This window comes from Rhizoctonia solani, chromosome 9, assembly GCF_016906535.1.
Source record: "Rhizoctonia solani chromosome 9, complete sequence".
In the NCBI taxonomy this organism is placed as follows: Eukaryota; Fungi; Basidiomycota; class Agaricomycetes; order Cantharellales; family Ceratobasidiaceae; genus Rhizoctonia; species Rhizoctonia solani.
The window spans coordinates 1863812-1874964 of NC_057378.1; the positions used below are offsets into that span (position 1 = coordinate 1863812).

Genomic DNA, 11153 nt, shown 5'->3' on the forward strand with positions numbered 1-11153 from the left:
ACAACGGACCCTAGAACTACTAAGCTGTAACTATTGGTGGCCAGGAATGAAGTCCTCTGCAAAAGAATGGGTTGAATGTTGCCCCATCTGCCAATCCAACCGTTGCGCCCACAAACCAGTGATAGCTTTAAAACCCTTAGAAGTCCCCCCTTTCCCATTCCATACAATTTCCTACAACTTCATCACAGGTTTTCCCAGATCAGATGGACATGACGCAATATTGGTAGTCATAGACTTGTTTTCAAAATTTGGGCACTTCATCCCAACTACCAAAAAGGTGTTGGCCAAGGGCCTAGCAAATCTCTTTGTTACCCATGTTTGGAAACTCCACAGCCTCCCGGTAAAAACTATATCAGATCAAGGGACCACGTTTACCGGAAAGTTCCTCAGGGCCTTGTACCAGCAATTGGGGATCCAACCATCCTTCTCTTTGGCCTACCACCCCAAGTCAGACAGACAAACCAAACAGGTTAACCAATTCATTGAGTTTTACCTCCAATCTTATGTAGCAGCGGATCACTCAGATTGGGTAAAATGGTTACCCCTTGCAGAGTATGCATACAACAACGCCAAGCACGCTGCCACGGGTAAAACCCCATTCAAACTAGTCTATGGAAGGAACCCTGTGATGAGTCCGTTGACTGTGCCAGCCAACGTACCAGAAGCAGACCTTGTAGCTGATACCCTTGCACGGGAGTGGAAAGAAGCAGAGTTGGCGCTCAGAATGACCAAAGAACGCATGGCAGGGACAAAAGGGGTAATACCGGAATACTCTGTAGGCAAGAAGGTCTGGCTGGACGGAAAGAATGTGGAACTAAGAACAAATTCCAACAAACTAGACCCCAAACAACTGGGACCGTTCAAAGTCACAGAAAAGATTTCCAGTCATGCCTATTGTCTAAAATTACCGGAAACTCTGAAAATCCATGACGTGTTCTATGTAGGACTGTTATCCAAGGCTCATGAATCCCCAAGTCAACCATTTCCAAACCAACCCCCTCCTGAAACAATAGAAGGAGAAGAAGAGTATGAGGTTGAACAAATCATCAACTCCAAGAGACAACAGGGAAAATGGTTCTACTTGATCAAATGGAAAGGTTACAGACCCAAAGATAATTCATGGGAACCTAAGGAACTGCTGGAACATAGTCAGGAGGAGATCCAATGCTTCAACAAGTTGCAACTGAAAAAGGCTTGTGACTCCGCCAAGAGCCTTTAAGGGGGGGGCAATGTCATAACCTCCTAAATGATACCATTGGAATCGGACGATTTTTCTACTATTTTTACTATTTTTTACGGACTCTATATCTTTTGTTTTTCGATCACGTGATCTCGGCGCTTATTACGCCGAGATGCCGCGCCGAGATGCCGTGCCAAGGGCGCTTAGGAGAAATCCACGCTTCTGCGCAGCCCACAGCACACTTCCTTTTTCACATCTATACTTCTTTTCTCACAAGCTTTGACCACCTGTAGATAGTTCTCTTGTGTATAAATACAAGAGGAAAATTGCTTGGAAACCCCAAGTCAATTTTACCTTGTCTCATACCATGGAGGAGGACCTTCAGCCAGCTAAGTAGCTGGCCCCCCCCCCCAGTAGTACAGAAGTTAACCCCCTTATTGCGCTCATCACACCTCCCAGGCCTAAGGCCCCATTGTCACTAGTAGTTAGTAGAAGCCCACCTTACGTGGCAGTAGTATAGCCTAGTTAGATAGTTAGATAAGCTTTGTCAGTAGTAGTACGGCCATAAGCACCCGCCCACTAGCAAGTATCCAACCTTACAGTTGGCATACAACACTTACAGTTGGCGTACAACAACAAGCCATGCTGCTTGAGTCAAATGCCCCAAAGTTCCTTTGGAGCAAGGCCATAGCATATGCGTGCTACCTAAAGAATTGCGTGCCTACGCAAGTGCATGGAACATTCTGGAAAACACCCTACAAATCCTTCTGGGGCATTAAACCCAACATTAATATGCTCCGTCCTTGGGGAAGTAAGTGCTACATACTAAATCAAGGTGGAGACTTGTCTAAGCTCAACCCTAAGACAACAACCGCAATATTTGTGGGCATATCAGATGCCCAAGGAAAGAGCTGGCAGTACTACAAGTCAGGATCAAACCGCATATTGCACTTGCAAAACATCACCTTTCCAAGTCATGCACAAATCAAAGGAGTTGATAACAGCAAACCCAAACTGGGAGAATCAGTTGCTCCACCCGCTGAGGGGGAGATGACGCAAGCTAACAACGCTGCGCAACAACCAATAGAAAATACTAGAACAGGGGGAGTGCATGTAGATAGTGAAGAAATGAAAATTAAAAAATTAGAACATATGGGTATAAAAAGCAAACCGCTGAGCAACAAATCAACATCCAACAAACCAACTCAACCTGCTCAGCAATTGCTCAATCAACCTGTTGTTCCCAAACCTACCACTGTTTGCAACAATCCTGTTATGCGCACTGGTAATAATTCTATTTCTAACTCTACTCTACAAACAATCAATGCGCTCAAAGGTAACATCTCAACCAGAGCCCAAACCTGCAGTAGGAATCCTAACCCTACTTGTGTCTCACTTCAACAAGAACATGGCGGAGTCAGGATTAAACTCCCCAACAACATTGCAACAGGTCAGTTTAATGGCCAACCAACAAACAAGACTACTAACCTTGTACTAGACCTCCCCAACGCTGCAAGCATGCACTCCAACAGCTCCAACATTGACCTTGACGCATATACCTTCTCCACCAACACCTCCTCCATACTCTCTGCCCCTACCATCCTGTCCAAGCTTGCCTACCCACTGGCAACCCCACCAGCAACCAAACTGGACACATCCTTATCTGACTTGCTCAACAATCAATTCAGCTACCTCAACCTATCCAAATTGACTTCAACCAAATCAGATACCACCCTGGCAACGCTGTTACAACCCCCTAAATTATACCATCGGAATTGCCTCCTTTTTCTAATATTTTTACTATTTTTTACGGACTTGTTAGCTTATGTTTTTCAATCACGTGATCTCGGCGCTTATTATGCCAAGATGCCGCGCCAAGATGCCGTGCCAAGGGCGCTTAGGAGAAATCCATGCTTCTGCACAGCCCGCAGCACGCTTCTTATTTCACACATGTACTTCTTCTCTCACGCACACAGACCATGTAGATAGTGCATCCTTGTCTATATATACAGCAGGAAAATTGCTTGGAGACCCCAAGTCAATTTTACCTCATCTCATACCATTGAGGAGGAACACCCTTAGCCAGCTAAGTAGCTGGCCCTAGTAGTTCAGAAGTTTACCCCCTTATTGCACTTACCACACCTCCAGGGCTAGGCCCCCCTTGTCAGTAGTATAGTTCAGAAGTCCGCCTTACAGCGGTACTAGTATAGCCTTAGATAGTCAGATTACATAAGCCAGTGTAGTAGTACGGCCACAAGCGCCTGCCCACTAGCGTGTACCCAACCTTACAGTTGGCGTACAACATTGTAAAATCAACTTGTAGTAGGCTTGATTGACAAGGAGAAGACCCCCTGTACTAGCACAAGGGAAAACACCAGATTGGACTCGCCTTTTGTCTTCAATAATCAAACAGACGTTGGTCCCTGGTAGTACCAAATTGCTATAAGGCAGACAGGCTCTAATCCCCCGCATACCCTGAGTTTTGCCGGAACTCAGTAGTCAGCAACCCTAGACCGCTGAAATACCCGCTTGCTGAAAACCCGCCCATATCACAACTGCCAGGTCTACTGATTTGTTGTAGGGACAGTCCAACGCTAGGTACTAGACGCAAGGGTTTAGCGCCAGTACACTACAGAAAAACCGCTCATAAGTCCTGATATAGGCACTATCTCCCCCACACTGTCTCCACCATTCCCTCCACTTGCTCTGGAGTCCCACATCCGTACTCCCGGCCTTCCTCTTGCTCCTCTCAACGTTCCATTCCATCCCACTCCCAACCAACCTCTTGCAGCACATCTCCCGCTCCGCAAGACTTGCCCAGGATGGAACCAGAGCCATCCCCTACCGCTCTCCTTGAGGCTATCACAGCCCTCACAGCCACCATTGGGTACCTGCAGGACCAAATCCATGCCCAAAGCCAGCAAATCACCAAGCTTAGGGCCATATGCAAGGAAACAGCAGACCTCCTTGGGGATAAGGATCAAGGAGCCCCCCAAACCCAGCCTGGCCCATTGACTGGGCCTACCACCCCTCCTACCCACTCAGGAGGGGAAGTCCACACTCCAGGCACGGTTAGGCCTGGACTCAAGGCCCCATTCCGCCCCTCTAGGGGAACGGGTTATGACTCAGAAGAAGAAGAGGAACCCAAGCAAGCCCCAAAGAAAGAGCCTTGTGGAATGCCTAGGAGCTTAAGCTCACTCACCCCCTTTGATTCAGGGTCCAGCGTAAAGCGGCCCAAAATGGAACTACCCAACCCATATAAGGGAGATTCCAGGGGAAGAAAGGCAACCCAATGGCTGGATTGCATGCTACTTTGGGTTGCGCTTCATCAAGACCAATTCAATGAAGAAGAGCAAATGGTGGTGTGGATCTTATACCACATGACCAACAAAGCTGCCAACTGGGCTCTTCCCATTATTGGGACTATTATCAAGGGTGAGGGAAATCCTCCCACTACCATTCCAGCCTTAACAGCCAAATTCAAAGAAGCATTTGCGGACCCCAATGCCAAGAGGGCAGCCGCCAGGAAAATAGCTGCGCTGACTCAGACCACAACCACATCTGAGTATGTCACAGAGTTCCACAATCTCATAGCGGAACTAGATTGGAACAAGGAGGCATATATTGCCCAGTTCAAGTGCGGCCTTCACTGGAAGGTTAAGGAACTCTTGTCCACCAAGGACAATATTCCCAACAAATTGGAGGCAATCTTTGCCGCCTCCATCAAAATTGACAATACTTGTTGGGAGAATGAGGAGAACCGCCCCAAAAAGGCTCCTACCAAGGCCCCGGTCACTGCGACCACCTCCACCTCCACTACCACAAGGGTCTGTCTATCAGAAGACCCAAATTACGTCACCCCGGAGGAACAAGATTGCCGCCACGCATCTGGGCTATGTGTCAAATGCGGCCAAAAGGGGCATGGCATCAAGCAGTGCCCCAACGGTTGGAAGGCCACCATCAAGAAGGCCGCCAAAATTGGTCAGGATGAGTTGGAAAAAGAGTAAGGCCAAGAGCTACCGTCAAGCCCTTGGTCTCTAAATTAGAATTGCATGTACCTGTCTTGGAATTTGTAAATATTGCAACGGATTCAAACAAGAAACCCCTACTCTTTCTAGACATAACACTGCGTGACTACCCAACAGAACCTATCAAAACCCTCATCAACTCTGGCGCCACCTCCAATTTCATATCCCCCACATTAGTAGAAAAACTCAAAATCCCAAAAACCCTACTTGAAAATCCACAAGTAGTGAGAATGCTAGATGGTACCATATCTCAGACTGGTTGCATATGGCACCAGGTACACCTTGCGGTCTTGGCCAACGGCCATCCCCACACTATCCCCTTCTTAGTTTGCCCTATTGGGAACACACCAGCCATACTTGGCATGACTTGGCTCACTCAGGAGTTGCCTCTCATTGACTGGACCCTAGGCACCATTACCTTCCCCAAACAAGCACAAATTGCCTCTGAAGAAGAGGCAGACCCAGACCCTCTAGTGGACCTCCCCTCTCAATATCATGAGTTTGCTAGGGTGTTTGGCAAAGAAGAGTTCAAGGTCTTACCCCCCCATAGGGAGTACAACATTGCCATAGACCTTGTTCCTGATGCCAGACTCATCCCAGGACCAATTTACGGCATGACAGATGCAGAGTCTAAAGCACTGAAGCAGCATATTGAGGAAGAACTGGCCACGGGGAAGATCCGCCCTAGTACCTCCTCTACTGGCGCCCCAGTAATGTTTGTCAAAAAGGCCAATGGTTCCCTCAGATTAGTTGTGGATTACAGGAAGCTGAATGACGTTACCCATAAGAACGTATACCCCTTACCAAGGCAGGACAACCTCATGGCCAAACTCAGGCATGCCAAGATCTTCACAAAATTGGACTTGCAATGGGGGTATAATAATGTTTGAATCAAGAAGGGTGATGAATGGAAGACAGCCTTTAGAACTAAATATGGCCTATTCAAATACCTAGTTATGCCTTTTGGTCTTACCAACGCCCCCGCAGCATTCCAACATTTCATGAACAATCTATTTAGGGATCTTATCAACGTCACTGTGGTCATATACCTGGATGATATACTGATCTTCTCAGAAAAACCCAAGGACCACCCAACCCATGTCAGGGAGGTCTTATCACAGCTAATGAGAAATCAGTTGTTCTGCAAACTCTCCAAGTGCCACTTCCATGTCACAACAGTAGACTATCTTGGCATTGTCATCTCTCCTGCTGGATTCTCTATGGACCAGAAGAAGATAGAAGCAGTCACATCATGGCCTCAGCCCAGAACAGTCAAACAAGTCCAGGCCTTCCTAGGGTTTGTCAACTACCTCTGCCAATTCATCCCCAATTTCAGCTCAGTTGCTTGTCCCCTGCACAACCTGACAAAGAAAGAAAACCCCTGGTCATGGGGCAACCCCAAAGAAGCCGCGTTCCAGGAGTTGAAATCCTTAGTTACCAAGTCCCTGGTACTCATCCATTCCAACCCAGACCTACCTTACTACCTTGAGACCAACGCATCAGGAGTAGCCATGGGAGCAATACTAAGCCAGCAAGGCCCCAACAACCAACTGCACCCTATTGCCTACATGTCAAAATCATTCTCAGGAGCAGAAGCCAATTATGACACTCACAATAAGGAGCTCCTGGCTATCATTAAGGCACTGGAAGAATGGAGGATATTCTTGGAGGCAACAGACAAACCAATACAAGTCTTCACGGATCATAGGAATCTGGAATATTGGATGCAGGCACAAACATTCAACTGATGACACGCAAGATGGCGTGTATTCCTAGGTGACTTTAACTTCAAAATTCACTATTGCCCAGGGAAACAGTCAGGGAAGCCGGATGCACTATCCAGAAGAGCGGACTATGTAGATGAACCCCAAAGACCAGAAATCATGATACCATCCAAAGTGTTTGTCAACACGTCTGAGGAAGAACTTGAGATTGTATTGGAAATCAGGAGCAAACTGAGGGAGGACCCATCCCTAGACCCCATTATCCAGTTCCTGACAGAAGATGTTGACAATGCACCTCCCTTCATTAAGAAGGCTTACAGAGACTACAATTGGGAGGAAGACCTCCTATGGTACCGTGGAAAGCTAGTTGTCCCAGATTTGGAAGTCCTGAAGGAACGTCTACTCAGAGAATTCCACAATTCACCCCTGGCAGGACACCCTGGACAACAGAGAACCTTGGAACTCCTGAGCCGCAGTTACTGGTGGCCAGGAATGAAGTTGTCCGCCAAGGAATGGGTAGAATGTTGTCCAACCTGCCAAGCCAATTGCCGCGCTCACGCTCCTGTCATTGCCCTGAAACCCTTACAAGTTCCCCCCTTTCCGTTCCACACAATATCCTACAACTTCATCACAGGATTTCCCAGGTCCAACGGGCACAACGCAATCCTGGTAGTAATTGACTCCTTCTCCAAGTTTGGGCATTTCATCCCAACCTCCAAAAAGGTCACTGCAAAAGGTCTTGCTGATTTGTTCATCACTCACGTCTGGAAACTCCACGGATTGCCTGTCAAAGCTATCTTGGATTGAGGAACTACCTTCACAGGAAAATTCTTGAGGGCATTATATCAACAACTTGGGGTCAGGCCAGCATTTTCCTCAGCTTATCACCCAGAGTCAGACGGGCAAACGGAAAGGGTCAACCAGTTCATTGAGTTTTATCTGCGTTCCTATGTTGCAGCCAACCATTCCGATTGGGCTGCGTGGTTACCATTGGCAGAATACGCATACAATAATGCCAAACATGCAGCAACCGGGAAAACACCATTCGAGCTTGTCTATGGACAAAACCCAGTCATGAACCTGTCCAATGTATCAGCCAACGTCCCAGAAGCAGATGCGGTAGCAGATACACTAGCCTGTGAATGGAAAGAAGCGGAGGCAGCTCTCCAAATGAGCAAAGAACGCATGACCAGGAGCCAGGGAATAATTCCAGAATACTCAGTAGGCAAAAAAGTCTGGCTGGATGGGAAGAACGTGGAACTTAGGACCAATTCAAACAAGTTAGACCCCAAACGCCTTGGTCCCTTCAAGGTCATTGAAAAAATCTCTAGTCACGCCTACCACCTGGAACTACCAGAAACTCTGAAAATCCATGACGTCTTCTATGTTGGATTACTATCAAAAAGCCACGAGTCACCAAGTCAGCCATTTCCAGAACAACCTCCCCCTGAAACAATAGAAGGAGAGGAAGAATATGAAGTGGAACAGATCATCAACTCTAAACGCCAAAAAGGAAAATGGTTCTACTTGATAAAATGGAAGGGATACAGTCCGGAGGATAATTCATGGGAACCGGAGGAGCTATTGAAACACAGCCAGGAAGAGATCAAATGCTTCAATCAAGCAAGACTCAAAAAGGCTTGTGACGCCGCCAAGAGCCTTTAAGGGGGGAGCAATGTTACAACCCCCTAAATTATACCATCGGAATCGCCTCCTTTTTCTAATATTTTTACTATTTTTTACGGACTTGTTAGCTTATGTTTTTCAATCACGTGATCTCGGCGCTTATTATGCCAAGATGCCGCGCCAAGATGCCGTGCCAAGGGCGCTTAGGAGAAATCCATGCTTCTGCGCAGCCCGCAGCACGCTTCTTATTTCACACATGTACTTCTTCTCTCACGCACACAGACCATGTAGATAGTGCATCCTTGTCTATATATACAGCAGGAAAATTGCTTGGAGACCCCAAGTCAATTTTACCTCATCTCATACCATTGAGGAGGAACACCCTTAGCCAGCTAAGTAGCCGGCCCTAGTAGTTCAGAAGTTTACCCCCTTATTGTGCTTACCACACCTCCAGGGCTAGGCCCCCCTTGTCAGTAGTATAGTTCAGAAGTCCGCCTTACAGCGGTACTAGTATAGCCTTAGATAGTCAGATTACATAAGCCAGTGTAGTAGTACAGCCACAAGCGCCTGCCCACTAGCGTGTACCCAACTTTACAGTTGGCATACAACAAACGCCCAGGGATGTGGAACACAAATGGGCCTATGCCGCCAAGCTATCTGCACCCAACAACCACCCAACCATTGCAGAAGCGCTTGCTGGACTGGACGCAGAGGAATGGCAAAAAGCCATGGCAAAGGAGGTTAGTACATTCAAGAAAATGGATACATACAATCTCACTGATCTACCACCTGGCCACAAGGCAATTGGAAATGCATGGGTATTCACACTCAAGTGTAATGCCAATGGCACACCAGCCTGCTACAAGGGACAACTAGTAGCCCAAGGTTTTAGCCAACAACCTGGTATCAACTTCAACAAGATGTTTGCACCTGTAGTACGTCTTGACTTGATACAATTACTGTTATCCATTGCTAACCAAAATGATTGGGATATTCAACAGCTCAATGTTAATTCTGTGTACCTACATGCAAAAGTAAACAAAGAATTATACATGTGACAGATCCCATATTTTGAAGACGGTACAAATCAAGTATTAAAACTAAAATGTTCAATTTACAGTCTGAAACAAGCAGGCTGCATGTGGAACAAACTATATGATACCAAGCTCAAAAGCCTTGGATACTTGCCATGCCTTACTGATGCGTGTGTGTACAAACAGATGGTCAACACTGAGGGTGAGCTTTGCATATCCATTATTGCTACGCATGTTGACAATTCTATTGTTATTACTTCACACAATCACACTGAATCTGCCATAGCCAAACTCTTACATGAATTTGACATGCAAGACTTAGGAAATATCCATCATTTCTGTTACAACCTCCTTACCTATACCATTAGAATTGCCTGAGTTTCCTATTATTTTTACTATTTTTTACAGACTCAATATCTCTTGTTTTTCAATCACATGATCCCGGCACTTTCTATGCCAAGATGCCACGCCAAGATGCCGTGCCAAGGGCGCTTAGGAGAAATCCATGCTTCTGCACAGTCTGCAGCACGCTTCTCATTTCACACATGTACTTCTTTTCTCACAAGCACAGACCATGTAGATAGTGTGCTTTCTTCTATATATACAGCAGGAAATTTGCTTGGAGACACCAAGTCGATTTTACCTTGTCTCATATTCATTGAGGAGGCATCAGCCAGCTAAGTAGCCGGCCCCCAGAAGTTCTGCTAACGTATCACCCCCTTACCTCACTCACCACACCTCCCGGCCTAAGGCCCTCTTGTATCAGCAGTAGTTAGTTAGTTGTTGCCATAAGCAACTTAGCCAGTTAGTAGATAGCCTTAGATAGTTACATTACATAAGCTAGTGTAGTAGTACGGCCATAAGTGCCCGCCTTTACCAGCAAGTACCCACCTTACAGTGGTGTACAACATTGTAAAATCAACTTTTGTAGGCTTGATCAACAAACAAGAGGAACTCCCATACTAGCACAAGGGAAAACGGGTGATTGGACTTGCCTTTCAGCTTTAATAATCAAACAGCTGTTGGTCCCACCCAGTACCAAATTGCTATAAGGCGGACAGTCTCTAATTGTCCGCATACCACGTGTTTTGCCAGAACACAGCAGTTAGCAACCCTAGACAGCCAAATCACCCGCTTGCAAAAAACCTGCTTGTATCACAATTGCCAGATCTGTTGATTTGTTGTAGGGATTGTTCAACGCTAGGTGTTTGACGCAAGGGTTTAGCGTTCACACACTGCGCAAAAACCGCTCATAAGTCCTGTATCAGGCACCTATTCCCCCCACGCCGTCTCAGACATTCCCTCCACACGCTCTGGCGTCCTTCACCCATACTCCTGTCCTGTTAGCCGCTCTAGCTGCTGCTCCATTCCATCCCATTGTTATGGATATGACATTTCTTCTTTAATCTGTACTTATTTTATTAATTACACTAGTAATCTTACAGTAAATAAGTGAGATAAAGATGCGAACTAAGGTTTTCAAGGTCCCTCTATCCAATAGTGACCTTTACAAAACCTACAAACCTCAGGAATACCCTTAATATGCAATGTCTTTTGCATA

General features: G+C 46.5%; 5 protein-coding genes across 5 annotated transcripts; all 5 read left to right on the forward strand.

Annotated features, from left to right (window-relative positions):
* Positions 1 to 46: 46 nt before the first annotated feature.
* RhiXN_08105 (Retrotransposable element Tf2 protein) lies at positions 47 to 1219 on the forward strand (the record flags this gene model as incomplete). Its single annotated transcript, XM_043327921.1, has 1 exon — positions 47 to 1219. One exon carries the CDS (start codon positions 47 to 49, stop codon positions 1217 to 1219), a length of 1173 nt encoding a protein of 390 aa, XP_043183306.1.
* Positions 1220 to 4002: 2783 nt separating this feature from the next.
* Positions 4003 to 6098, forward strand: RhiXN_08106 (Retrotransposable element Tf2 protein; the record flags this gene model as incomplete). Its single annotated transcript, XM_043327922.1, has 2 exons — positions 4003 to 5161; positions 5227 to 6098. 2 exons carry the CDS (start codon positions 4003 to 4005, stop codon positions 6096 to 6098), a joined length of 2031 nt encoding a protein of 676 aa, XP_043183307.1.
* A 66-nt stretch (positions 6099 to 6164) lies between these two features.
* RhiXN_08107 (Retrotransposable element Tf2 protein) lies at positions 6165 to 6956 on the forward strand (the record flags this gene model as incomplete). The annotated part of the gene is made up of 1 exon (XM_043327923.1): positions 6165 to 6956. One exon carries the CDS (start codon positions 6165 to 6167, stop codon positions 6954 to 6956), a length of 792 nt encoding a protein of 263 aa, XP_043183308.1.
* Positions 6957 to 7091: 135 nt separating this feature from the next.
* RhiXN_08108 (Retrotransposable element Tf2 protein) lies at positions 7092 to 8597 on the forward strand (the record flags this gene model as incomplete). The annotated part of the gene is made up of 2 exons (XM_043327924.1): positions 7092 to 7668; positions 7756 to 8597. 2 exons carry the CDS (start codon positions 7092 to 7094, stop codon positions 8595 to 8597), a joined length of 1419 nt encoding a protein of 472 aa, XP_043183309.1.
* Positions 8598 to 9286: 689 nt separating this feature from the next.
* On the forward strand, positions 9287 to 10998 carry RhiXN_08109 (Reverse gyrase; the record flags this gene model as incomplete). Its single annotated transcript, XM_043327925.1, has 2 exons — positions 9287 to 9493; positions 10861 to 10998. 2 exons carry the CDS (start codon positions 9287 to 9289, stop codon positions 10996 to 10998), a joined length of 345 nt encoding a protein of 114 aa, XP_043183310.1.
* Between the last annotated feature and the right edge of the window lie 155 nt (positions 10999 to 11153).